The sequence below is a fragment of the Columba livia genome, chromosome 2, assembly GCF_036013475.1.
Source record: "Columba livia isolate bColLiv1 breed racing homer chromosome 2, bColLiv1.pat.W.v2, whole genome shotgun sequence".
Classification (NCBI taxonomy): domain Eukaryota; kingdom Metazoa; phylum Chordata; class Aves; order Columbiformes; family Columbidae; genus Columba; species Columba livia.
In genome coordinates, this window is record NC_088603.1 from 118214546 (window position 1) to 118241482 (window position 26937).

General features: G+C 41.7%; 1 protein-coding gene across 3 annotated transcripts in view; it reads left to right on the forward strand.

The window, feature by feature from the left end:
• Positions 1–359: 359 nt before the first annotated feature.
• The window catches only part of MAPRE2 (microtubule associated protein RP/EB family member 2), a 104582-nt gene continuing 78004 nt past the window's right edge, over positions 360–26937 (forward strand). Inside the window, exon 1 of one of the 3 annotated variants that reach the window (XM_065053481.1) lies at positions 360–433. Coding sequence is in view for 2 of the 3 variants with exons in the window: in XM_013368110.3 (XP_013223564.3) it covers positions 10281–10352 (72 nt within the window). In the remaining variant the exon portion in view is untranslated. Of the gene's footprint in view, positions 434–10238; positions 10353–22256; positions 22334–26937 lie in introns of those variants that run through there. The other 2 variants (XM_013368110.3, XM_065053479.1) reach the window with 2 other exon arrangements.

The window sequence follows — 26937 nt, forward strand, 5'->3', positions numbered from 1 at the left end:
GGAAGAGGAAGAGGGAGAGGAAGAGGGAGAGGGAGAGGGAGAGGGAGAGGGAGAGGGAGAGGGAGAGGGAGAGGGAGAGGGAGAGGAGAATGGGAAAGGGTGAACAAGGAAAGGGTGAACAAGGAAATGAAAGGGGAAAGAAAAGGGGAAGGAAAAAAATCTAAAATAAAAAATATATAACTAACTTAACAACAGTAAGTAATAACAATAGTGATTCAGCCAGGTGTGCGTTGCAGCACTCGCAGCCCCATGCGTGGAAACGCTCTTCGGGTCAAGGAAGGAGACTGTGTCGGGTCCCCGGTGCCGTGCCGTGCCCGGGGAGGTTCCCGTGGCGCCTCCCGCGTGGGGCGGAGCGGAGCGGGGCGGGCGGACAAAGCCGGGCTGTCAACGGGGCGGGCGGGAGAAAGGAAAAGCGGCGGCGGCAGCGAAGCAGGTGAGGCGAGCAGCGGGGGTTGTGCCACGCTGGCACCGGGAGCGGCCGGGTGGCTCCGGTGCCGAGAGATGCCGTGCCGTGCCACGCGTGAGCGGCCCTGCGGGGCGTGGGCGGCTTTGTGAGCCGCGAGTAACGGGATCGCCCCGCGGGGGACGGGTCGGGGGTGCAGCCCCCGACCCGTCCCCCGCGGGGCGATCCCGTCACCCGTGGGCAACTCGGGGAATTGCAGCCGGTGGGTATCGGGTCACTTTTTGTAAAAAAGGAAGCGAAATTTTAGCTCTGTGGCAGGCAGTGCAAAAAACAAACCTCATGAGTCTGCTATCCTGCAGAGATTAAGCCAGAAAAATCTCAGGAGTATTACAATAAGCAGCATCACTAAAGAGTAATTAGTATTTAGAGGGCTTAAGGGCTGAGAAGCGTGTTTCTGTGTTTGTTTTGTCGACAGGAATAGTTGAGAAACAGTGGAGTTGTTGGCTGGCTCTGCAATGTCTTGCGTCAAAAGCAGGAAGGCGCTTACTACCGCATGAATTTAAAATCCTGCAATGTATAACCAGTTTGCATGTTGCCGCTGAGTTGCAAGTGTCTAAAGCAGCTTCTGATAATGGTGTCTTGAAAGGAGTTTTCTTTTGGTGTGCTGTGTGCTAGGGAAGCTCCGTGATGAATAAATCCCATTCCAGGGGATGCACCTAAAAGCCTGATGATTCAGCATGCTGCATTCACTGACAGAGCGTGGCAGATCCTGTGAAGAAAGACACAGGACTATGGGCAGATACTAATGCTACCTGAAGCTGTGAGCTTCCTATGCAGTAGTGGCACATGAGAGCTTGCAGAAAAAAAAAAAAATACCACTTTATTTTTTTAATTTTAAACAACTTCTAATAATTCAAACAAACAATTCTCTGGTGCTTTCCATGGTGAGTGAGTTATAGTCCTTTTTGTACTTTACTTGCTTCCCAAAGGGATATTTGCTTTTTATCTGTGGCCCCAAACTGTGTAGCAAATGAAGTGAGGCTAATAGTATAAGCTCATAAATTAACATAGCGAGAAATCTAAAGCAGTAAAGAAAGTGAAAACTTTTTGCAAGATACACTGTAGCAATTTTGCTATGTTTTTAGAGAAGATAAACACTGAGACAGAGATGACATTTTAGAAGTGGAATATCAGAACAGTATTTCAAACAAAGTATCATACAGCTTACAGGTTATTTTGTGAGATGCACTTGCTGTTTTAAAATATGTCTTTTGAAGTCAAACGAACTGTGTAAGAAGTTCTACAGTAAAACTGTCACAGGATAAATCTTTTAGTCAAGGTTCCAATTGCTTCAGCAAAGAGCTAAGTATTTAGAAGTACCATCTCAAGGGCATGTTGAGATATTTATTATTTAGCATCTGTATGAGCAACCATACACACAAGTCACAGGCTGAATGCTCTCCAATTCCTTGGTGTACACTCGCTCACTCCATTTCTGTTGCTCGAGATATAGGGATGCCTATTTTAATCCTTGTTTACGTCTTTACTCACACAACTGGATGTGTGGGATGGGCCTTCACACAAGAAGTCAGAAGATACAAACAGCACAGAATGTCTTTGTCTCCCACAGGGGTTATCTGCAACTGCTGCTGAGATTCAATGGCTGCTTGTTAACAAAGTCCTTGCAGTGAAAATCATCCCAAAGTGAAGGACAGGAGGGTTATGACCCCTTAACTCACCTACTGCCATATCCTGTGGGTGCAGTGTTTGAGTTACAGGAAGGTCTCCATCCTCCTAAAACACTTAGTATTTATGACACTGCTCTTGCAACAGTGAAGTTTCCTCCTGTTGCTAGCAGAGAAAGCTGACTGAGATGCTGTATATTCTATTTAAATACAACCAAGGGCTTTAGAAATGACCAGCAAATGATAAATTTTATTTTTCCTGAGGGCAAGTGTTGTTTCCTTCAGTCTACCTCAAGTCCAGTCTACAGAATCCATGAGCTGCTAGAGCTTCATAAGGAGAAAAGGATCAGCTTAGTAGGAGGGTGAAGGAGCCGGGGACAGCAGCATAAAGGGCAGTTAACATCTTGTGGACTTGGTGTTTGTGCCTTTTAGACATGTTTCAGAGACAGGAAAGTATGGATATTTTTCTATGACCTCACTTTGTGGGGTGTGCCACAGCAGGTTGGTATAACTTGGTCAATTACCCTATCAGACTGTGTTACAATGCCTGGCGCTGGGTATGGTTTGGTCCTTTGAGGTGTCTTCCGCTTATTTAAAACTTTTGGTAGTTGGCCACTTACCAAGTACCTGTTCTTCAAGGTCAAGTCTTCCTGGAGCGTCTCTTCCCCTGAGAAGGAACAGAGACTCTGGTGCCCTGTCTTTTGTTCCTCAGGCAGGAGAAGCTCTTTGTCTACAATGGTAGTGGGGACAGCTTGCCCGGCAGGACATGGAGTCCTTCTAAATTGCATTGGAAATAACCTAGGTGTTGATAATGCTGACTGGTAGTCTGGGGCTGGGATAGTTATTTCAGCCCTATGATTTCATTTGTAATGCCCTGGTTTAGTTTTAGTTGTCTGATATTATAAATCTAAGGCCCCTCTGACAGTAAAACTCTCAACTCAGGTTTCTTTCAGCTTTTACAGGTCCAAGTGTTCTCAACTATTTACCAGTGGTTTTTTTTGCCTAATTAGCATTTTTCTGTGTTATGTTTTTGACCACTCACCCAAATGCCAGTGAAATATTTGGAGGAGTTAGAAAATAAATGACACCTCCTCCACCCACCCACACCCCCTCTCTCCAAATGGATAATCACAAGAATTCATCATCAGTTAATCTTTGAAAGAAATCTGAGGGCACTGAAAATTACTAAAACTTGTGCTAAAGCATGTCATTCAAATTTATCTTAAAATTACTTTTATCCTCGCCCTTCTTGTCTTAAGATTCGCAACACTGAAACCTTAACGCAGATCAGTTTTTTAAAAAATAGCTTAATTCCAGAGGAGAGAGAAACACTAGACTAACACAATTAGGTGACTGGAATGCATTTTCCCCTCAGGCACCTCTGGAGAGTGATACTATATCATGCTAAAAACTGTGAGCTGTTGTTTCAGCAAGAGTTTGGCTGGGCCGGTGTTTGCATGGGGTGTGGAGGGAGAACGGCTGCTGATGCGGAAAGTCCTGGTGGACAGCATGTGGACAGCGTTTCTCTGAGTTGTTGAGGGCCCAAAGACCAACCATTGTGTCATGGCACATGTCCTCTTGTTGGGTGAGGCTTAAGTGAGATCCTGAGCCCTTCAGTACCTTTATATATGTTATTTATTGATTTTTATGCGTGTGTATATGTGTGTGTATGTATATATGTGCTGGCTTAGCTCCTTTGAGGATAGCTACAGCTGCCAATGTGAAATCCTTGCAGCATCAGCAGGGCTTGATTTCTCACTAGAGAAAAGGTGAGGTGGTTTGGGGAAATGCGTGTATGGCGTTTGCATGCTTTTTGTCGTGGGGTGGCTGTGGACCCTCCTTGCTGATGGTCTCTGCAATGCTTATCTCTAGGAGCAGTGAACTTAAAGACTGAACTCTGACAGGGCAATGGGTGCTCTAAGGGTGCTCTAATCTATGGGTTTTAGTCTGTCTGCAAGAAAGGTGGGGAAAGAAAGAGCCTCAAACCAGGTATTTTTTTCAAGGGGCTTGAAAAGACAATTCATGGGCTGTAAGGAATAAGCAGTGACCAATCTCCTGCATTTGAGAAAGTCGGGTAAAGGAAAAGGGGACTGTCAGCAGGGCTTATAGAGAGGAGAATGTAAAATATGAACTGCCGGGAAAGGATCCTGAAATCAAGAATGCCCTAGGAAAGCTGTCAGGGCAAGTATTTATCATATTGTTATCTAAAGATGCAGTTGCACCTCAAAACCATTTCATGTTGCATTTGTCCCCAGTGGGCTGAACCATAGCCCCAGCATGTAGTCACAGGACAGGGAAGATTTAGGCACAGGCCTGTTCTGGGAGCACTGCCCAGCATCAGCAGCCAGCAGTAGGGCTGCCCTGAGGTATTTTTATTATGGCTGTGTCCAAAACATACTTTTAAGAGGCTGAAAGAAAGCAGCCCTGCTGTCTAATGGAGTCTCTATAGCAAAAGCAGGGCTTCAGGTAGGGAAAGTGTGCTCAAGTCTGATCAGCAGCTGCAGCCATAAGGAGGGGACAATGCTCTACAGAGGTCTGGTGAAGATGCTTGATGGTGGTAAAGAGGAGGAGAGGTGGTAGAGAAGATGAAAACGTTGCAAAGTTTGTGGGGAAAGGCTTGATGAACTTGGGAGAATGCTGCCTCAGTCTCTGAAGCTCCTGAATCTTGTGTTGAAGAGTTTTGCATTCATTCAGCTTCACTCCCCTGAACTTCAAATGACCCCAGATTTCAAATTTGTCCTGTCTAAAGTTTAGAAACAGTTCTGATGCTTTACAGAAGCCTAATCTTTAACCAAGTCTCTTCTGAGAATGGCTCACCATGTTACATTTCCATCTTCCCAGAATAAGCCAATGGCATTTCTTCAGCAAGGCAATTTCAGATATTGAGTATATAATTTACACTTTTGTTTTGTTTTGTTTTTTTTACCTGAAAGGATAAAACTAGGAGGGTCCTAACAATGGATAATCTACCACACACATAAATTATAAGCTTTAAAGTTCATCTAATTACCAATGCCAAACCACTTAAAATTAACAAGTTCCCATAAAATACAAGTCCTGCATAGATTTGACAGGTGAGAAGGGGAGAAGGTTGTAACATGCAGGCCTATCATCGGTAAGCTTCCAACGCCTAAGTTGTTCCCATCTAGTAAATCTTAACAGAATTGTTAAAGTCGACAGGTGAAAATCTGTGTCTGATTTCACTGCATGGTTTGGTTGTGCAACATCTGATATGAAATGGCTGAATATCTTCTCAGGCTACTCCTTCCAGAGGAATTATATCAAAACAGGCTTTCATCTGGTAACCGTATTATATTTCAATTAATACTGGGTTTAATATATAGCAGTATCAATCTCTTTTGACAGTTTGAATCACACCTGCAAGCAAAGCATGTCAGGTTTTATCAAAGGAAAACAATATGTTTTGTTTGGTTTTACAATATTCAGACTAAGTAGAAATGTTTTGAGTGAATTAATTCTTGAAGCTTCATTGCAATGTGTCACTTCATACTAACCTTGGATCTCATGACTCACGTCTGCTGGGAATGTGGCACCCCTTGGCAAGCTTATGATCCCAAATCCAAGAATATTTGCAAGCCGGAGGCAAAGACCCAGTCTCAGAGGCAAAATTGAAGCAATAGATGAATAACTCTCTCGATTACCATTATTATTGAGTTCTTCATGTCTAATATTACTTCAGAAGATAGTCTTGCAGGAGTAATTGCAAATGCAAATATTCTTTGGCAATGTTTATATCTTGTGGCCAAATAAATACATCTCCAAACACCTGAAAAAAGTGTCTGTTTTGCTTTGAAAAATTGGAATTAGCTTACTGGCAGATGGCATGAGCACATCGTTTGTATTAATAGACCTGTACACACAAAAGGAGAACAGGTGACTTCTGTTTGTAGTTAAGCTAATCACAGAGGCAGCAAAGAGCTTCTGTTTTATCAGGATTACAGCCTAAACTCCACAACTAGACTCCACCAGCAGAGCAAATACTTGCCTTGGCATTTGATGCTCATAGAGCATCATGTGCTTTGGGGTTTCCCTGGAGTGGTTAGTGGCCAAGGTAGGACATCCCACTCATACAGTTCTGTTCCACTTCAACAGGTTACTCTGCAGGTCTGCTGTAAAGGTAAATTATTTAGTTATTACCAAACAATCAAATATTTAAACACCCTGACATAAAATATGCAAGATTACAGGCTAAGTCTTAGAGCTGTTCACTTTTTTTCAGTTGACTCGTACATATTTTTCTTGCAGCTCAGGTTCTCAGCCATTATTAATTGCAGTGACCTTTTATAGTCAGTTCTATTCTACTTCTTTCAACTCCATTAACCCTTTAACTCCCTCATGAACTTTGGTGTCAATCATAATAATGAGAAATATTTGAAAAAGAAAAGCAGGAAATTTAGTGATAGAAGAGCCTAGACATTGGCAATTTGTTGTAAACATCTTTTTGCCTTGTTAGCAAGCCACAGGAAATTGGCTAGGAATATACATTTCTGTAGGAGAAGTGAGGGTTGCAAGGTGCAGCTGAAAACAGTCTGGGGAATGTCAGAGGGAAACTGAATTTGCTGAAGTTTTGACCAGCAACCCTAGGCTGGCTGCATCTTGGAAGAATTTTGAAGTGCAGATTAAATAATTCCAGATGATGACAAAAAACTCTGTTAAGAAAACAAAAGGTCTGGGCTTTCAGCCACTTGGGGTTGTTTTTTTGTGCCTGGAAAGAACCCTGCACCCATTTGCTGCTGCTGCTTTGGCTGCTCCTCTGGAGTGCCCCTTTCTTTCTCACACAGTTCCTTTTATGAGATTTTTCACATTCCTTATCTGTGTTGTGTCTCTTCCCCTTTGCTGCATACTGATTTCACCACAAAACAGGCTGTAATTCTGTCAGGTTTTTTTAATGCCTTTGCCCAGGGGACTGGATAGCCTCTGCTTTTTATAGGACCATAGAACCATTTGGGTTGGAGAGAACCTAGTTCCAACCCCCCCACCATGGGTAGGGAAAGGGAAACCCATTCTTGGGGGCAGTTAAACCACCAGCCTCTGGGTTAACAGCAGAACACACTGACTGATGGCACCAAAGATACCCCTGAAGCTCTGATGGGTACCTTGCTGATGTGGGTTCCTGCTTTTGACTGACCATGATGTTTTAACACTGACTCTTTAAACTCCTCTTTCAGAGGCAGAGTCTTGGTTGCTGTTTGACAACTAACTGGTGTTTTCCAGCCCAATCATGGGTTCAGGAGGAAAGGCAAGGGTACAGCAAAGAAGTTCAGGTCAGCCTCACCCCAGGCAAGCAGAGGAGCCAGAAAATGCTGTGCCTTACCAAGAGGAGTGAGAAGCAGTCGCTGTGTTCAGGGTTGAACACGTTGCTTTGTCAAACCAAGAGCTTTTGATCCAGGTGTCCATGAAGAGGGAGGAGACCATGGAATAAGCAGAGACTAAAACTCAGTCTAAGTTTTCCCCTGAATCTGAAGTGCCAGCAGCCAGGTTAATTCTGTACTTTAAACACTGATTCCTTGTTAAGTATGAGCAGATTTAGAGAAGCTTCCACAACTGTCCTTGCTCAGGAAAACAAATATGCTTTTAAGGCTTGCCTTTGCATGGTAGCAGCTGGTAAAACCAAGGTGAAACCACTAGAGATGGGTGCGACTGAAGTGCTTCCTCAGCAAGGACTAACCTGCTTGCCCCTTCCTTGCAGCTGTGCGCTCACCTCTCCTAGTTTCAGCTGCTAAAAGATGATCTGGTCAACCAAGCTTTAACGATTTCCTCTGGTTATAATGGCAAAAAGTGTGATTTCTCCTACAGCTGCCTAATGCTGTGTTTGCCAGTAGGATCGTAATAAAGTAGTTCTGGCAGGCAGAGCAGGCGTGTCCTCATAGCTGTAAGAGGTCTTTGCGATATTCAGCAAATAAGACCTTCCCCCCCCCGCCAATGTGCAGCATTTATTAGGAGTAAATCCCAGGCACTGAGCATTTTTTCTATTGATTTGGTTTGCTAGCTGCTACAGATGAGACTAGACTTTGTTTTGCCATTTCACGTTTTAGTCCTGGGGTATAGTTACTACCAGCTGAAACTTCAGATCCTTTAAAAGTTATAGTGTCATCTCTGGTATCCTCCCACTCCCATACTTCTAAACAGAGCATGATTTCAAGCCCCAGCCTAGGAAGTGCATCAGTACAGAGCTGGCTGCACTGAGCACAACATGCTAGTTCTCGTACCCTGATTCCTGGCTTTGCCCATCTCCCGTGACATTCCTCCTCCCTTCTCCCACACCCCTGGATTCTCCCACTATGCCTGGGGAACATCGATTCACAATAAGAGAGAACTCAGCCGAGGATGTCAGAGCTGACCTGTTTTGTCAGTCATTACTGAAGCAAATATAGATGAAGCCTGCCCACGGTACCCACCTCTGCTGGAGGACCTCTCAGTCATAGGAAGGAACATTAGCTTGTCTGTATTTCTCCCAACTCTATATTTAAATAGAACTGCTTTCTTTATTCTCACATGCTAGGTTTATAATTTCTGAACTTGCCAAGATGTTGTCTTTTTCCTAAAATCATCAGACTTTCTTTAAAAGGTGAAATGGTTGCATTGCCATTGGAGAATGCTGCAGAATTTTTGCATTCATGTATGGTATAGCATCAGATTACAGACTTTCAGCTACAAAAAGGGACATCCCTTTAATATGGATTTCAAAGTAAAAGATGCTTTATCTTGTCTGCAGAGGTATAGAAGCAATGAAAGTGAATACTGTTGTTTATTAAGCAAAATTTCTTATTGCAATTAAAGTGGTTTTTTTGCCTCTATCTGGCACTCTAGGAGGTGGGGGAAGAGGAGCACAGGCAGTGTTAAGATTGTATTTTAATTTTATAGTAAAAGTTCCATATGGATACACATATTTTAAAGTTAGCATTTTCGGACAGAAATGTCACACTTCTGTGAGAAGGGGTGAATGCTCTTCTTGTAATAGTTTTTAAAGTTAAGATTTGGCCCAAACCACTAATTCTGAAGAAAATACCTCATCTGTTAATATCAAGATGGAACAATCACTTCAACTAAATACAGGAAATGTTGGGCATAATAGGCATTACTTGCACAGATCTTGTTAACAAGAACATAATTTCCTAATCGCTCCCTTGAAAGCAAACCCGGATGATAGAAGCATAGTTGAGCTCCTGCCAAACCCCTCAAGAACTCTGATTTCACACCCAAGCTCCTGCTGGAGTGCCAGGATAACCTCAGCTGTTAAGTGAAAAGAAACATTAAGTGCTAAACTTATAGTTCCTCATACTTATATTTTTAAATACAAAAAACTATCAGCTGGGATAGTACAAAAGCTTGAGTAAGAAACAAGTACGGACATCTAGATGTGTTTGTACTAAGGCAACAGATAACTCTGCAGGCAATATTGCCTTAGTAGCAACATCCTGGTCCATCTCCACATCTTCTTGAATTAGGCCTCAAGAATAAGGTCACCTTTTTTTAAAAAATTATTTTTTAAAGATGTAGAGTAGTTAGAGGACAAAAGAACATATTCTAGTTTTTTGTGGTGATGATCCCTCCACAGTGAGGGTATGTGTGTGATTTAATGAGGCATGCAAATGGCTTTGATCTTGCATCATCTTCATGATGTAAGTGATGAAAACAGAGGCCTTCATTGGTGGTGGAGGCTCTTAATGGGTTGCAGTGATGTAAGTAACAATTGCTGCAAGTCCATATATGTGTTTTCAATAAAATGCATCCCTAATACAAATAAATACTAAAAGCTCTTAGACTTCCCTCAGGTTGTTACAGCAGTGCTTTTAAAAAGCAAACCACCAAGCAAGCTCACCCACTAAATGTTTGTAGCCCATGTTGCAGGAACTGCAAATATTAAAGAAAACTTTAATTTTATTTATCTACATTTTTCCCACTATCAACTAAGTATCTACTTTTTTTTTGTTTTTTAAAAGCAAAGCACATGACAAGTTAACAAAATTATTATCTTGCTCCAGAGAAGTTTTTATAGGCTCTCTGAGTTTCTGGGTAGGATGAAGGGTGGAGCTAGTCATTTAGCCACACCTATGGTGAGGCTTATAAAAGGAATTTTCCTAGGAGAAGCTCTTTTATATTAGTCTATGGCAACTGTCAATTTTATTTAACAGGGTTTTATCTTAGGGGGAAAAAAAAAAAATTGTACAATGTCAAGGCCTCGTAAAGCTTCCCAGAGTGGAGATGTTCCTCTAAATTCATGTTTAAAACAACAGGGTAAGGTAAGTCATGGAGTATGCTTTACTACCTTAGTTCATTTTTACATGTAACTTTTCTGTGTCAGAGAGCTCAGCATTATTGTAATTCCAAAGGTCTGTATTCTCTTTACTATGTATAGCTGGGGTTTTGTTCTCTATAGTTTTGTGTTCTTGTAGCACTAACTCAAATGGAGAAAAAACAACTTTAAAAAAAAGATCCCAGAATTTGTTAGAGCTTGGAGAGGTTGCTATTTGTCATAGGGTGGTCAGGCTTTCAAGGCTGATGACTTTGAGGGCTAATTTGCACACCTGTCCACAACACTAAGTTTAATGTTGTTGTCCTAATTGTGCTGCTCTTTGTAAGTCACACCAATACTAATTTCTCAAGCATACGAGTAGAAGATACGCTATGCTTTATTGCTCAATTGCTGTGGCTTACTCATGACTTTTTGATACACCCAGAAATCCTGCCATAATTTTTGTTTTATACTGTATCATAGTTTCCTTATGTATAAATATAAATATTGCTTATAAGTTATTCTGTTCAGCAGAGGTCTCATCAGTTACTGTGGATATTCTTCAATGAGATTAAGTGCTGTAAAGTTTTGTTTGCTATTGAACACAGGTGTTCATGTTGGTTCAATAATTCTGTAGGCAGGTCTGTATCAGTTTACAAGATGATTGGATGAATCTTCATAATCATCAACTGAAGCCAAATGTATCATATCAATAAACTATCACACCAGTGTAGGGTGTGTAGTATGGATGTGTCAAGAATGCTGATCAGCATAAAAATCCTATCTTATTACACTGGTCACCTAGCTCTGGGCTTGTTGTTGGTGTGATGGTAAAGCAAAATGGTAAGGAATTTGAAAAAGAGGAATAAACCTCAAAAATACTTTTTTAGGAACTCCTTTCAGGCCACTGGAAAAATGTAAGAAAGCTTGGACTTCTTTGAAAACTTGAGAAGCAACCAGAGAAAAATATCTGAAAAGTTGACTTTTTCCTTCAATTTCTTTATCTGTACCTCGCTAAACTGTAGAAAAATCATACATTTTCCCTTGTGAGCCTTCAATTTAGAAGGAGTGGAAGTCACTGTTTTGTTTTTTTTTTTTTAATTTGTTGCTCCCAAAACATGGGAAGTATTTGACAGTCACTATTATACCAGTCTTTCTCCAGACTATACTTCTGTAACTACCACATGCTACAAAACTGACCAAAGTGAAGGTTTCCACAAAACTGGTGGTGTTGACGGGTTCTCTTTTCAAGCTGTAAGCAAAACTGTGAAATAATGTAGCTGGCAAAAGCTGAGTGATGGCCTTTTGGGCAAAATGGTATGACATAAGCTGGAGAGGCTGTCAGAGCATTTTGACTTTGTGTGATTAGTAGACATGAGAAAATAAATGTATCTTGTATTTGAATAGACACATTTTTTACCTTGATAAGGCCGTGGTTTTTCTTTGGAGCTTTTGCTGTCAATATTAAAATTGCAGGATGCTTAACTTGAGCAGTGTGGTCATTTATACTTGCTACCATGTGTTATTACTGATATCTAACAAATTGTGGCTGTGCTGGATTGTGGTGAGAGGAGTCTTGTTTGTCAGCATAGTTGTCTCCTGTGAGGGAGTCCCCTTGGCTTTATCTACTGCCATTCTTCCGAGAGCTTAACATGCTGCAGTTAAATTGTTCATAGCTATTTTAAGTGCATTGCATTTATTTTAAGTGTCTGATGTAGACCAAACTGTTAAAAAATATTTGCTGTTACCTGTTGTTGTACTAGTGAAGTAAATGAGAGAGATGAAGGAAGAGAAAAATACTATCAATACTGGCAGAGAATCTTAAATGTCTCTGCTCTTGGACACATTTGGATTGGTTTTCTGAACGAGGAGAAAGTTTGAGCTTTTTCAAGTGGGTAATGTAGAGTTACCTTTTAACATCGCTGCATAGCTTAACGTGTTTTTGTAAATTTGATCACTTCCTCTAAGCAGAGATTAAAGTGACTTCTGTCATTTTGTGACTTGAAAAGCAATATTCATGTAATAAAATACTCATCTGGGTAATTCTAACACTAACCTGCTATTCAACACAAACGAGTCAAGAGACACTGACTGTCCTATGGCCAATGACTTATTATATTTGATAAGTTTAGATAAGTCTTCAAAAGGCTGCTTTTGAGTAGCCAAACAACTAGCTTAAGTGTGTTGTCTTTCTCTCTTGAATTGGATTTTTGCAGCCACACAGGTACTAAATGCAGAAAGTCCACAAAGATGACTTCTTGGTGGTGAGCTGAGAAATTCAGAGGCGGATGAGCAATGACAATCTCTTAGTAACTTGTTTCTTTGAGGTAGCGAATGAAGACTGACGCTGACAGCTGGATTACTCTGATGTGCTATTCTGTTAGTCCCTTCACATTTAAATACTTTTGCTATGAGAAGATTCATGCACAAAACTTCAGCAAATTTGGGTGGACGCTAAAATTAAGTTTTGCTTTGGATTGTCCCTCCTTAATTCATGCATGGCAACACAGGTGCATTCATAGCTGATCTGGGGGAGGAACATGGAGGCATCTTGCAGATTTGGCTAGGGTGCATGCAGAGGTGGAGTGGTGGTCAAGGGGAAGGGGATGGTGTGGGTGGCTTGAGGGGTTCCAAAGGAAGGAGGGGTGTTCCCAGGATGATGAAGAAAGTGAAGTGGAAGGAGAGAGGCCCCATCACAAGGGTGGCTTCTGAGCCTTGGCCTAGCCTTTAAACCTCACTGGGTTTGAAGCACTGCAGTCTTCAGTGTCTCTTCTTGTTTTCCATTGTCTTTTCTGCTACCATTAAGAAAGTGAGTTTCCTGACTCCTGGATGAGGACAGAAATTCTTTTTTTTTCTACATTTCTGGGTCTGCCAAAGTCAGTTTTACCTGTATCACTGAGAAGACCTGGGGTGATGTTTGCTTAGCTGGATGTTTCACTGCTTTATGAATCAGCACATTGCTATGAATCCTCCTGTTCAGCTGTCATTTATTTAAATTGTGGGATCCTTAAATCAGAGTGATTTTACAGATCCTAAAATCATTTCAGTTTCTTTAACGTGACTGGATTTCCTGAAGTTCAGGTCCTTTTTTGCAAGCTGGGAGTCGCAGATGATGTGGTATATAATGAAAGCTCTCCTTAGATAACTGAGATCCAAATAACAAACTGAGGAAAAAAAAATAACTGCCAGTCAGACATCACTTGGCCTGAGACAACAGCTTTGAGATGTGTTTGTAAGATATTTGAAGGCCACATCTGCTAAAGGATGTGGGTAGCATCCTGTGTATGACTTTAGGATGATGTATCATCCCTGTTTGTAGCAATGATCCTTCATTGGGATGCAGGGACTACAGAAAACATGTGATCATGTTGGAAAACCAGATAGAGAAATCCTACGATGGGCTTGTCAAATGACAGGGAACTTATTATGTAGCTGTGGAACAGACCAACAAGAAACATTTGTCTGACTGATGGCAGTGATGTCTCCTCTCTTGGTCTGAAAGGAACGCGTAGCTACTGGTACAGTTTCTGTCCATTAAAACAATGTGGCACAGAGGAGTTGATGCTGCTTTGTTACAGCATCCACAGTGTGCTACTGCAATAAATTCTAAGTGCTGTTTCATGCTCTTTGGTAGTGAAGATCTTATTTTGGGTTTTATTAAATTCAGTCATACACGATAAGACACAAATAAAATGTGTATGTTACACAGTAGCCTAAATGCATCCATTGAAATCCACAAAGATTGGTGGTACAGGGTATAGGGCCTCTGAGTTGTTTACTGTGTAAGTCCTGTGCAATATGGTGGTTATCTATCCATTTTTTTCATGATGAACTGTTTACATTTTGTAACTCACTTCTAAAATGTGAAATTGCAGGAAAAGCTTTGCTCAGAACAATATCTGAGGTAAAACTGAACGGTATTTCTGTCTTTCTCATAGCCCTAAGTGTACAGGTTGGTCCTGAAAGGTGCTGCTGAGATTGCCCAAAAGTAATTGATGGGAGCTGGGTACCAGCCTGTGTGCTTGCAGGGTGCTGCAGCAAAGCCTGGGGCTGGCCTGAGCTGCATGAGGGAACCACCCACTCTTTTCAATTATATGAGCATAATTTGGAGGCCTTCAGCCCTCATAGCTGATTTCGTTAGAATATAAAAATACATGTTAGAAGAAAAAGTACTTACGAACAGGAGAGAGTTCTGGTAGGTGAGATTAAGACTCTTTAATAAAACATACTTTCCATGCCCGATGTCTCCTGTGCGATAGGGTCCTTCCCTCCTATCTTTCCTAGTTCTCTAATTTTTTGGCTCCTGAAGTTGAAAAAATTCTGTGCTGTCCCCAGGAGAGTTTATTTTCACTTCTCACTGGGCTTGTCTTCTGGTTTGGGTCCCTGGCACGAGCCTAGTACTTTGTTTGGGCATCTCCTGTTGTTCACTTGTGCGTCATGTTGACCATGGAGGGATTTCACTCCCAGCTTGTCCCATTATGTGCACCCACAGCTAAGCCCCAAAACAGTCAACTGAACAGTTCTCTGCATGTGTATAAATTTTAAAACTCTGAGCTGGATCCTCTCTCCTGTGCTACTGGATGCTTTTCCATTGGTATCAAGCAGAGACAGGCCCACCTCTTCTGGGACACGAACTGCTAGAACTTGTGGCTTTATTCCAAATTAACAAATCAACTGCAAAAGAAGCAGCAACTTGTGTTTCTGTATTTATTGAGTTCTTAGTGTCAGAAAACTTATGCTGGCTTGCATGTCCTGTTTTCCTGCATGGAATAGCAGGGGAAAGAGCACAGCACTTTAAACAAGAAAAGGTTGTAAGCATCTGTACTAAGGAAAGCAGAAGTATTTCTGGGATTCAAAAATAGTGCACTTCCCAGTGTAACACCGCATCACTTGGTTAAAGTAGAGACAGCTTCTGTTGTATTACTCTTTACACATCTTGTATGTCAAAATATATTATCTCAGTCATTTTCATATTCTGGAAACTTAACTTCAACATCAATTTGTCATAGAAAAGGAGTAGGAAAGCTAAACCCTGACAGTCTTCTCTAGGACACAGCAGTTTCTCAAAACCGACACATTATACCAAGGGAGAACAGAATAATGCTTAAGTAAAATGATGTGCTCATACTGTCGACAGGCAAAAAGGCGTTTAGTTTGATAAGCTGCCAAACAGTGTCATTTGAGAGCGTTGCAAAGACTTCCAGCTGTCTTGCGTATGCTAACTAAATATCTGGGCAAATTAGAATTTGTCCCTGTGAATATTTCACCAGAAGTGACCTTGCCTGTCCTGGTTAATTCAAGCTCAAGTGTAGCTTGTTGCAATCTCCTAGTAATATTTTTGATCAAGGCTGCATTTCTCTGAGCATCCTACCCCATGCTGAAGTGAAGGACTGTTTGCTGCAGTACAGCAGGGCTCCCCTCTCTGCTGCCTCCCCGCCTGCTGCCGGAGATGCTGCCCAGCTCTGTTGACTCATGTGGAAGGTGTGGTGTGTTTTGACCAGGAATGGAAGGGTGTAGAAGAGTCGCAGCAGAGTCTGAGACAAGCCCTGCAGGGAAATCAATCTTATGGGAAAGCGTAGGTTGAATCTTGCATTTTTGCTATGTGACTTAACAAGCAAGCTGACTACCAAAAAGGGAGAAAAATTGGACTTATACCATGAGTATACACAAACTGTTCATTGGCTTGTGAGAGAGACCTGCTTTCAGCTGATGTTGGATATTTCAGCTGTGGACATTATCCAGCGGCTCATTTGTTCCACAAGTTTCTACCTTGATTCACCTTGGGCATGTTCAGTTCAGTAGTATCTTGTTACAGGGATTTCCAATAGCTGACTAATCTTGCTGAAAAGACAAGGGCTTTGTTAAATGGGAAATAAGGATTTTATTTACAGAAGTTTTATTTAGAGCCCCAAAATGCACACTTACCTTTTGCATATGTATTCTCTAACTAGCATTGTTTGTAAAAGCAGTTGTGCATAAAAATACATGACAGTTGCCATCTCGGGAGCCTTGAATGCGAAGAGTGTTGACTTTATGCAGGATAGGAGGTCTGCCAAGCACTCTTTAGGCTCAGCTGAAGGACACACTGGTCACTCCAAAATAAAACAGCTACTAGGAGACTAATACTACAGAAAGTTTGAAGCAAGCTTATCCAGCAACATTAACAAGGGCTAGGTTGTCTGGGGAAGATGGCACGTACCTGAGAGGAAACAGTAAGACTCATTCTTCGGCATAGGGTTTGCTGTACTGGCAGGTTTATGAAGCAGGGAAAGAAAAACAAATAAACCCCCAAACAAAACAGAACCTCAAACAAAACAAACAAAAAACCAAATGAAACTAACTAAAACAACAAATAAAACCCCCCACACAAAAGAAAAAAAAAGAAAAAAAAAAAAAAATACAGCACCAAAAGTGTCAAGAGGTTTGCTTCCCGATATAAGCTAAAGGCTTTGTCTTCTAGATGTGAAAAGTTGTTCAGTACAAAAGTTTAGTCAAGTGTAAGGGAAATAATGTGCATGTAAATGGCAAATCAACCCCAAGTATCAATTTCTCCAGTTAAGTGGTGACTTCTCTTGCTTAGTTTGGACACCAACAGTGTCTGCAAAAGGTGGCGAGGGAAGTATCTACACTTAAAATGTGTATACTACTGACATTATTTTAGTGCTGCTCCAAATCAGTACTTCCACGTGGTGGGCTGAAGGAAAAACTTACCAGAGCAGAATGTTGTGGGAACTTAAAGTGATCTGATACTGTAGAATAACTTGGAAACTTCCCAATTAGCTTTTTTCTAATGAACAGAAGTGACGTGTGTGCCTTCAAGTTAGCGCACTGGTCCACAATGTAAAGAAACCATTTCTTGCAAACTCTGCACCGCAGCCTCTTGGAGGAAATACTGCAGCCCAGAAACTTCTGATTTAGTAAACTTCAAATGCAAACTATTCTTTCAGAACAAAGCATTGTTAACTTGAGAGGCTGAAGTTTGACAGCCAACCTTTTGAACCCCCTCCCATATGACTTGCTTTAGTTGTGTAGTATCATGGAGTACCTAAATGAGATAAAAAACTGTCGGTCTTATCTCACAGACTGGAATGTTTTCCTTCAACTTGAAGCTCACAAGCTGTGATCAGCTGGCAATGTTATTGTAACTGAAGGAGTAAAAGGTATTTAGGCAGCTTTCAAATACAGTCCTGCTTTAAAGAACCCCTCAATGACATTCTTTTTTTCCCTTAAAATGAGATCACTTTCTAGTTTCCAGGTCTATAAACACCCAAGATCCAAAAACCTCAGCTGGCTCTGTGCTCCTTCTGTGTCAAATACACAGGTTTGGCAATTTTAGCTCTATTAATTACTTGTATGGGGTCATTACCACAATGCAAGTGTCCCCAAGCTTCATTGCATTTTATCTTTACTGTTTTGCAGGCAAGATGAAAGATCAGCCCCGGTGGCTGATAGACATTTTGTAAGTGCAGGCTTCTGATCCTTACTGACAATATAGACAGCTATGATATTTGTCAGTGAAGTTCTGCTTCTCTTAGTGACCAGAGATACTGCTGCCTGGGTAGGGTAAGCAAATAGGCAGTTGTTGTTTTGAAACACTAATAAATACCAATTAGCATTTCTCTGCCTGTTTCCCCAAGGAATCCAATCCTATCAACATATCCAGATAGTGTTACCTGTGCCAAACACAGCAAATGCTGATGGCTTTCAGTCAAAATACCTATAGAAGACTGTGAAGTGATGGAGTGCAGTTCTTCTGCCTTGCAGGTGAGGATAGTTGGAGGGCTGGCTCAAAACATGAAATACTAAGGGTGATCTGCCCCTCAGCAGCCTGGAGAAGGCTTAAAACATGCTCCTTCAAAGAGTTTGATGACCACCTGGCTGTGACTGTCATTTGGGACACTTGAGCACCTTTCTCCACTGATTAAGTAATGTAAAAGATTAACATAGTCCTTTCAGCAGAGATTGGGACCCAGGGATAACTGTCACATTGTGTTTATATAAACCTGACTTTTACAACTGGATGGTTGGGACTGCTCAGGTGAAAATGAGAGGAAAACACTCGAACTTTTTCGACTTTTTGTTTATGACTCAGAGCACGTGTGGTGACCTGTGCAGCACCAATGAGGTGATGCTACACCCTTCAATGTATCTTCATCTGTCATATGAGCACCTTATCTATTCAGAGGTTCATGGGATGTTTCCACAAAATGTAGCCTTACAGGCTTCATAGGTTTGTACATCTGTAATTGACTGCAAGTAATCCATTCTGCTTATACAAGAAAGGAGTCCAAGAATTCTTTAACTGCTTCACTAGTGCTGTAAAGAACAAAATTTTGGGGTTTAGTTTATATGTTAGGTATTATGTATTATAGATATATTTATGCATTTTACATTTAGATTAAGTACTGAAGCAAAAATCAAGGTACAAGATTTTAGCTGTTTTCACCATCACCACAGATACTTTACATCCTCCAGTTAGTCCCATTTTGCTGTTTAGGAACTTGAGACAAAGACATGCCAGAACTGTTAAAGGAGTTGGGGTATCTGAAGTGGCAGCCCATCCGGTAACCTAACTAGGGCCCTCTTTCCTGGGTAAGGCAAGCAGGCAATCAGCAGCTTGCAGTTATGGTATTTTTACATGGAATCATTGGATGATGCAAGTTGAAAGAGATCATCTTCTCCAATGCTTGTTCAAAACCATCCCAAACAGATCAGGTTGCTCAGGAACTTGTTGAGCTCTGAATGTCCCAAAGACATTCAGACTTCCCAGCCCTGCTGGACACAATGTTCAGTCACCCTCACGATGGAAACGCTTTTCCTAACATGTGACCAGGATTTGCCCTGCTGAAACTTGCCTGTTCCCTCTTGCAATGTCAGTGTATGCTCCTTCTCTACACCCTCCCCTTAGGTAGCTGTGGGCTGCAATGAGACATCCCCCTATACTTTAAACCTTCTCTTCTTCACACTAGAGAAACCCAACTCCCAACCATCATGTGCTCCAGCCCCTTAACCACCTTGATATGGTAGACTAGGCTCCAGTATGTCTGTCACTGGTCTGTGGCTACCCAATACACAGGTACTCCACCCCTGCAAGTACAGGGGAATAACCACTGCCCTGGATCTGCAAACACAGACCAGTGTAGGGTTGTCCTTCTCTACTGCAAGGGTATGCTGCTAAATTGGTTTATTTCTTTTCTTTTTTTTTTTTTTTTTTCCAACTTGTCCACCAAGAGCCCCAGTTTCTTTTCCTCTGAAGTTGCTCTCCAGTGAGCTGGCACCCAGCAAGGTCATTCCTTCCCAGGGGCAAGAATTTGCATATTTGCTTTTCAGGCCTGTCTTTGCCTCTTTCCTGACCTCAGATAGGCACAGGTAGTGAATGTTGTTCTGTTTGAGAGATTATTTTTACTTTTCAAAGAAAGCTACTAAATTCTGTAATTTAGCAGAGATCATCAGTCAGTAAGTTAGACAACTTGCAGGCATGGCTGTGTGTTAGAACAGGGGGCTGGTAGGAATATTTATCCCACTCTCGGTGGCCAGCTAACTAATTTTTGCTGAATATTCTCGGATAGATACACTTAATTTTCTTCCCTCAATGTAAAGAGAGATCTGAAAAACTAATCCTACAAAAGAGGGCATTCAGGCCATGTAATATCACCTAACTGAGCTACTTGCATTTTTCTCAGGCGTATCTAGAAGCATAAGGGTTACAGCGAAGGGTGGCACTTAAATGTAAGTTACTTCTTGAGTTTAAACAGCTGTCCTTTAAAACTTTTAAATAATCTCATTCTTTGAAATATTTTGTTGGTCCTGGAGCTGGTATGCTTTAGATTCCTGAAGCAGTTCTGAAGATCCTGCAGTTTCCTGCAACTACCTGTATAACTCATCTGTGAAAGTTATCTTTGGGTGCTTCCTACTGTGCTTGTCCAACAGGCTTCTTTTCAAAGAATGTCAGCCTGTGTAATTAAACATATCATTATGCCATAAGGACTCCCCTTATTAAACTTCAGGTTTTTCTGTCTTAGAAGAACTTCAGAAAATATGTGTTAAGTCAGAACACAGACACAGGTTTTTGGTTTTTGACCTCTGAATGTAGTCCTTAATGTTTTTTCCTTGAACCTCCATTTTAATTATAAGTCACTGATTAGCCTTTAAACATTCAGGTACAAAATGAAGCCTAAGCCTGGGCACGGGAAGTGACAAATATGTTGGAAACTGGTGGTGGGCTGACCTGGACCAAAGCAGTTGCTGCTAGCTGTCTTCCACATGTCTCCTACTCATTCCATATTGAACAGGGAAAAGCTGATGTGTGTTCTGCCATAGCTCTGTGACCCGCTAGTCTCTAGACCACATCGGAGGAGTTCATGTCTGCTTTTAAACCTAAATATTCCAGCCCACACAGAGGAGTTGTTCCCTATACCTGTTTCTGGCCAGTAATATCAGCTTTCCCAGTTGTGCCAACGCAACTGTTGATGGGGCTGTGCTGTGTACTGAAACACAGAATTGCCTGTTTTTTAAATCTGGGAAGAAAAAAAAGGTAACTTAGAAATTAGATCCCTTTCTGCATCTACTTCACAGTGGATTGGATGTAGAGTTTTTCCAGCAAAACTGATGGGCAGCTCAGAGATATAAGTCGGGAGCAAACAGTTAAGGCTAGAATGTCTTAAAGCAATATTATTGCCATATTCTACACAATGTGAAACATTAGTCAGTGGCGGATTTTCTTGCCTCACTATAAAGCATATACATCACTGCAGCAAAACTTTGTTAAAAAGAAATGTGTTAAGTGATTCTTCTGTATGAAACAAAGCAGAAACTTGTTCAAGTAGTTATTCTTCAACCAAGTGCATTCTGTAAGATGGTATAATGCCTACCAGAAGGAAAAAAAAAATAAATAAACAAAAACATTGCAACAAAACAACAGCAACAAAAAACCACCAAAAAATACACGCATCAAAATGCATAATAAATAAATATCTACAGAAGTGTATCAACAGTAAACTGCAGCCAAATGTGAAAACCACAGACAGGTGCTGAACAAAATTGGTGACTGTGTTAGATGTAGAAGGCAACAGATGTAGGCATAAACTATAGAAGTAGAACGGATATTTAGTGTGATATAAATTGAAATGCAAACATCAGTGACTCTGAACTAAAGTTTAAACAAAAGGATGGCTCAAATAATTGAGGGAAGATTGTTTTCTCAAAAAAAAGAGTGAAGAGAGAAACTTTGTGGTTGTTCAAATGGCGCTAAGTGTAATGTGGCAGCCTGCTGTTAAATACAACGAATGATAAACACATTCTCATCTGTTCATCCTATTAGGTCTGCCACGTACTGCTTGATTTACTGGTTTGACGTTGCCTGTTATGCCAAAAAAAATTTGTCAAATCTCTCACACTAACTAAAATCACATGAAGTGAGCTCTGTTACACCCTTTTCAAGTTGGAAGATAATTACTGCATCTCAAGTGACTGAGCAGGAAGGCAGGGAAGGTATTCATTAATAGGAGGGCAGGTAGGCTGCTGCAAAATGGTACGTGCCACACTGCTGTTGTCTGGAGCTTTGAACCCAGCATTGTCTCCAAGTGCCTGGATCTTGGAAACTCCAGCTAACAAAAGGTTGAGCAGGGACAGGAGAGGACAACAGAAGTGGCAGCAGTTAGTTTACTGCTCTATAAGGAGAAAAATCTAGTGGCTTCTCAAGCAGGGGAGAAGACATCTTCCTGAGAAAGGATGCGTGTTCTTTCCTACTAGTTGTTAAGTAGGACTTGTTTGGGTTTCCTTTATATGTAAATGACAAAAAAAAAAAAAAAAAAGAGGAAGAGAAAAACCCAAAGATTGGTTGCTTTGTAAATGAGAGGGAGGGACCAGAGTTTAATAAGATGTCTCTAGGACCTTTTTCTTGCCAATATATGACTCCAAATCAGAGCACTGGCAGAGAAGCAGAAGCGCCGAGACAAAGCTGTTTTTGAAATGGCAAGAGGAAAAGAGGTGGGAAGCTCTGTCGTGCGCTTGGTAGCAGCATCTCGCATTTTCTGGGTCTGCCTTCATTGGGAAGCGTTCTGGGTCAAACTAGGTTTCTTGTGGATTTGGAGCTGGGAGATAGCATTAAACTCAGCTCTGTTATACTTAATTTCTTTGCTTTGAGTCTTTGTGCCTTCCATATACTGCTGCAGAGCCCATGCCTGAGCAGGTGTAGGGGACTTACCCAGGAACCGTGAGGCAGCATAGGGTTGGGCTCTTGGTTACCAGTCAGTTGAGAAATCTGCCAAACTGTGAAGTGTACGGGGGTTTTTGTTTTGGTTTTTGTGATTCATGCACAGCTCATAAAAACAGCAGTTCTTTCCTTTGACGCTGGAAGCCTTAAAATAAATCTTTCAGTTCATCTTTTCAACAGAAAAATGTATGTAAATAGTGATATACACTGTTTTCTGATTTACATTCAGAGTTTGTCCATTTCTGTAATTTGTCGAGCCATTTTCCACTCAGCAAATGCCTGGATAGCAGCCATGAGAGGTTTGCTTGAATTCTTTCAGTTGCTAAAAATAAGTGGGTCTTGAAGTTGTTTTCTGTAACTGCTGAGGATATTTGAGGCAATAATAGGTGACTGTCAGCCTATATTACAAATTATGTTCATACAACCTCACATTTCCAGTCCTTGGTGAGGGGGGAGGAAAAAAGATCTGTGCAGTATGAACAAAAGTACCCAGTGCACACAGCAGGAGAAGACGGGGCTCTGTGCCCACATGGGAAATACAGTTCATGGAGATGAATTTTTGAAAATACATCATCAAATGTACTAGAAGACATTTTATTTAAATCAGCTTAATAACATTCTTTAACTTTTTCTCCTTGATCCTTCAAACTAACAGCTGTGGGTACTACTTTTCATAGTATGGCCGTATGATATGCTTCTAGACATTATTGTACCTTGTTTTCTGCAGATTTCCTCTGCTGTACTGTCTTTTTTTTACTTAGTTGCTTTGCTTTCGTCTTGCTTTCTCATAACCCCTTCGCTCAATCCTTGTTTGTTTGGGCATTTTCTGTATTTTTGTTTGGTTTTATTTGTGGGCTTTTTTCCTTTTTTTTTTTTTTGGTCAATATTCATTCAAAATTCATTCAATATCTTCCAGCATTTCAAAGGATATTGTCATAGATGCCTCTTAGGTGTCAGTTTGTTTAAATGGGTTCAACGGGCAGCTATAGCTACCAGAAAAGAAGTTTCTGGGGAGGCAAAGTAGGCACTGAGAGAGAGCAGGTGAAAGCCTCCTGAGACCAGATAAGCCCTAAGGAGCGGTAGTCCCATTGAATCCACTAGACATCCCAAGATGCCACGAACTTCAAACAGCAAGAGTCTGCCAAACCTGTCCAAGGCTTCCACTAGCACACACCAACACCAATGGCAGGTTGTAGAAAGTGGCAAACACAGGCTACAGGACTGTATAGACACCTGGTGAAATGAGGGACATCCTGAAGGACTTTCTGAATGCCCACCTGGAAGCCACTGTCCCACCAGTCTGACCCCCTCAGCTGGACTTGGTGTCCTGACTGTCACCACAGTGGGGTGACAGAAGGGGTTTCTGGAGTGGACTGTGAGAGGGGGAGAACAGAACACACTGTGTGTGAAGAGTCGTGGGCTATTAATGAAAACTGTTCAATTCTATTAATAACAGCTTAACTAAAAACATTTTCTAATTAATATTCCTATGCTTCTCCCAATGCAATTCCCCCATCAGGGAAACAGTATAATTTGAGGAACTTGCAGCTGTGACAGTAAAATATTGAACAAATCATAAGTTTATTTCCTGAAAAAATGCATAATCCTTTTTTCTTATCTGTTTCACTACATAGGATTTTCTGAGATTCCTCTTTAAATTTTTGTTAAATAAATATTTTTCTTCTGTGTTCTATGGTCTCTTGCATTTTCCAGATTCTCTATATCTTTATCCTCTTGCTTTTTATTTCTTGATCTTTTTCCTATGTTTACCAGAGTGGAAGGAGTAATTTCTTTAGATGTTTTGATAGGTGACTCTTTAGACGGGAATGTATTTTAAAATTGGTGCAGTCTGTGTGTGTGTGTTCGGGAGTTCTAAGGAACTGAATTTTGCTTGCTGGTTTATGTAGAGCAGTGATACGAGGCCAGTGTCTGCAGCTGAGAGCTGTGCAACGCCTGGCATGTAGTGGGAGAAAACATGTCGTAATTTCCTCCCCCCTTGTTTTCCTTGAACACTTTTGTCCCTCCACCTTTCCAAAAAACACTCTAGCTCCCCATTGTTACCTTCCTCACACCCACTAAGTAGGACCTCTGCTGCAATCCTTTGTCCACTGAAATTAAATTCCACCCTAATGATCCGGTGTTTCCTACCACTCCCTTGCCTGGGTGCTGCTCTGGCATCTCAAGCCAGAAGTTCTGGTCGAGGTGTTGGCATGGCTCATGGAGCAGGTGGAGACCTGGCAGTGTTGCCACACACAGCAGCAAGCAAATGCCAATTATCTCATCTGTCCGTAGCCATTGCTCTGCTCCCCATAGCTCAGGTAAGTACCTGCGTGCAGGCAAAAAGTCAGGAGTTGTTGCTGAGATGTACCTCTTTGGTTTGACCTGTACAAGTATCATGAACATCACTTTCCAAGCTTTCAGAAACCTCTGCCATGAGGACTCTTTTCTTTAAGACCATATGAATGAAGTTCAGCGTGGCGGTGTTACTCAAATGCTTCTCAAACTGAGGTCTACATACTGAAGACAATTAAATAGCTTACTCTGTCTCCAATATGCCATAGATATCACTGTCTTCAGAAATTATAGTGTGGAAAATATTCCATGAGCAAATTAGGTCTCACCTTTCCAAGGATATTGCCATGTCTCTCTGCTGCTGTTGCTTGTTAGAAGTTCTGGTCAACACCTTCTGAGAGACTGCTTCTTCTAATCATTATCTTCAGAGTGTCCCATCCTTACACATTACTAAAGTAGTGTTGTTAGATTCTAGTTTATGTTCAGGGGGGTCTACTTGAGCAAAAGCCAACAAGCCATGATGGGTTTGCTGTTCCTTTGCCAATAGGATGCCTGAGGTTTGTCAGCTGTGCTGGAATCACTTTCCACATTAAACAAATGGAGGAAAAAAGAGTACATTGAAAAGCAAAGCTTAAGTGGCTTGGAGAGATCCGAAGAAATGAAACAATAACATGTTTAATAGCTAATTCCCATTCCGGTTTGGCTTTAAGGTAGCTTCAGCCTTCTAGTCTGCTAGCAGCTTTCCTAAGTTCTCTGCCAGGATGAATCAGAGCTCTCGGAGCTGCGATCCAGTCCTTTAGACAAATCTGGTCTGTTTACCTTTCCCAGATGATAATGAATTGGAGTGGGAATTGCTTCATTTTCCTTCTCTTAAAGTAGGGTATATGATGAATATAAATTCACCTATGGGAGCTTCTTGCATCCCTCAGTTCTGACTCAATCCAAGCGCCCCTGGGATGCTGTTTGGTGTAGTGTTGTGCTGTTATGCAGAGACAGATGCCTTTGGAACACCCCTCCCTGCTGGGCTGTCTCAACTAGTTCACTAGGAATGCAAAACAAGCAATAATCAGAGGCCTGGTCTGACTGTAAACCATTATTTACCTGCTAGGAATTATATTTCCTGCTGACTGAGAAGGTGAATTAGGAAACTTAGCCACGTAACATTAGTATGTATAATAATTCATGGCACAAATGGCAACCCATATATGGTTGTTCCTGCTTATGTTTCTGAAGCCTGTAATCACAGAATGTCAGGATTGGAAGGAACCTCGAAAGATCATCTAGTCCAATCCCCCTGCCAGAGCAGGAACACCTAGATGAGGTTACACAGGAAGGTGTCCAGGCGGGTTTTTCAATGTCTCCAGAGAAGGAGACTTCACAACTCCCCTGGGCAGCCTGTTCCAGTGTTCTGTTACCCTCACTGAGAAGTTTCTTCTCATATTTAAGTGGAACCTCTTGTGTTCCAGTTTGAACCCACTACCCATTGTCTTACCATTGGTAGTCACCGAGAAGAGCCTGGCTGCATTCTTGTGCCACTCACCCTTATATATTAATAAACATGAATGAGGTCACCCCTCAGTCTCCTCTTCTCCAAACTAAAGAGCCCCAGCTCCCTCAGCCTTTCCTCATAATCCATCATCTTTGTCGCCCTGTGCTGGACTCTCTCCAGCAGTTCCCTGTCCTTCTTGAACTGAGGGGCCCAGAACTGGACACAATATTCCAGATGGCATCTCACCAGGGCAGAATAGAGGGAGAGGAGAACCTCTCTCAGCCTACTAACCACCCCCCTTCTAATACACCCCAGGATGCCATTGGCGTTCCTGGCCACAAGGGCACAGCGCTGGCTCATGGTCATCCTGCTGTCCACCAGGACCCCCAGGTCCCTTTCCCCTGCACTGCTCTCTAACAGGTCATTCTCCAACTTATACTGGAACCTGGGGTTGTTCTCTACACTTGTTGTACTCTACATGTACAACATGTTGTACTCTACACTTTCCCTTGTTATATTTGATTCAATTTTTCCCCACCCAACTCTCCAGCCTGTCCAGGTCTCGTTGGATGGCAGCACAGCCTTCTGGCGTGTCAG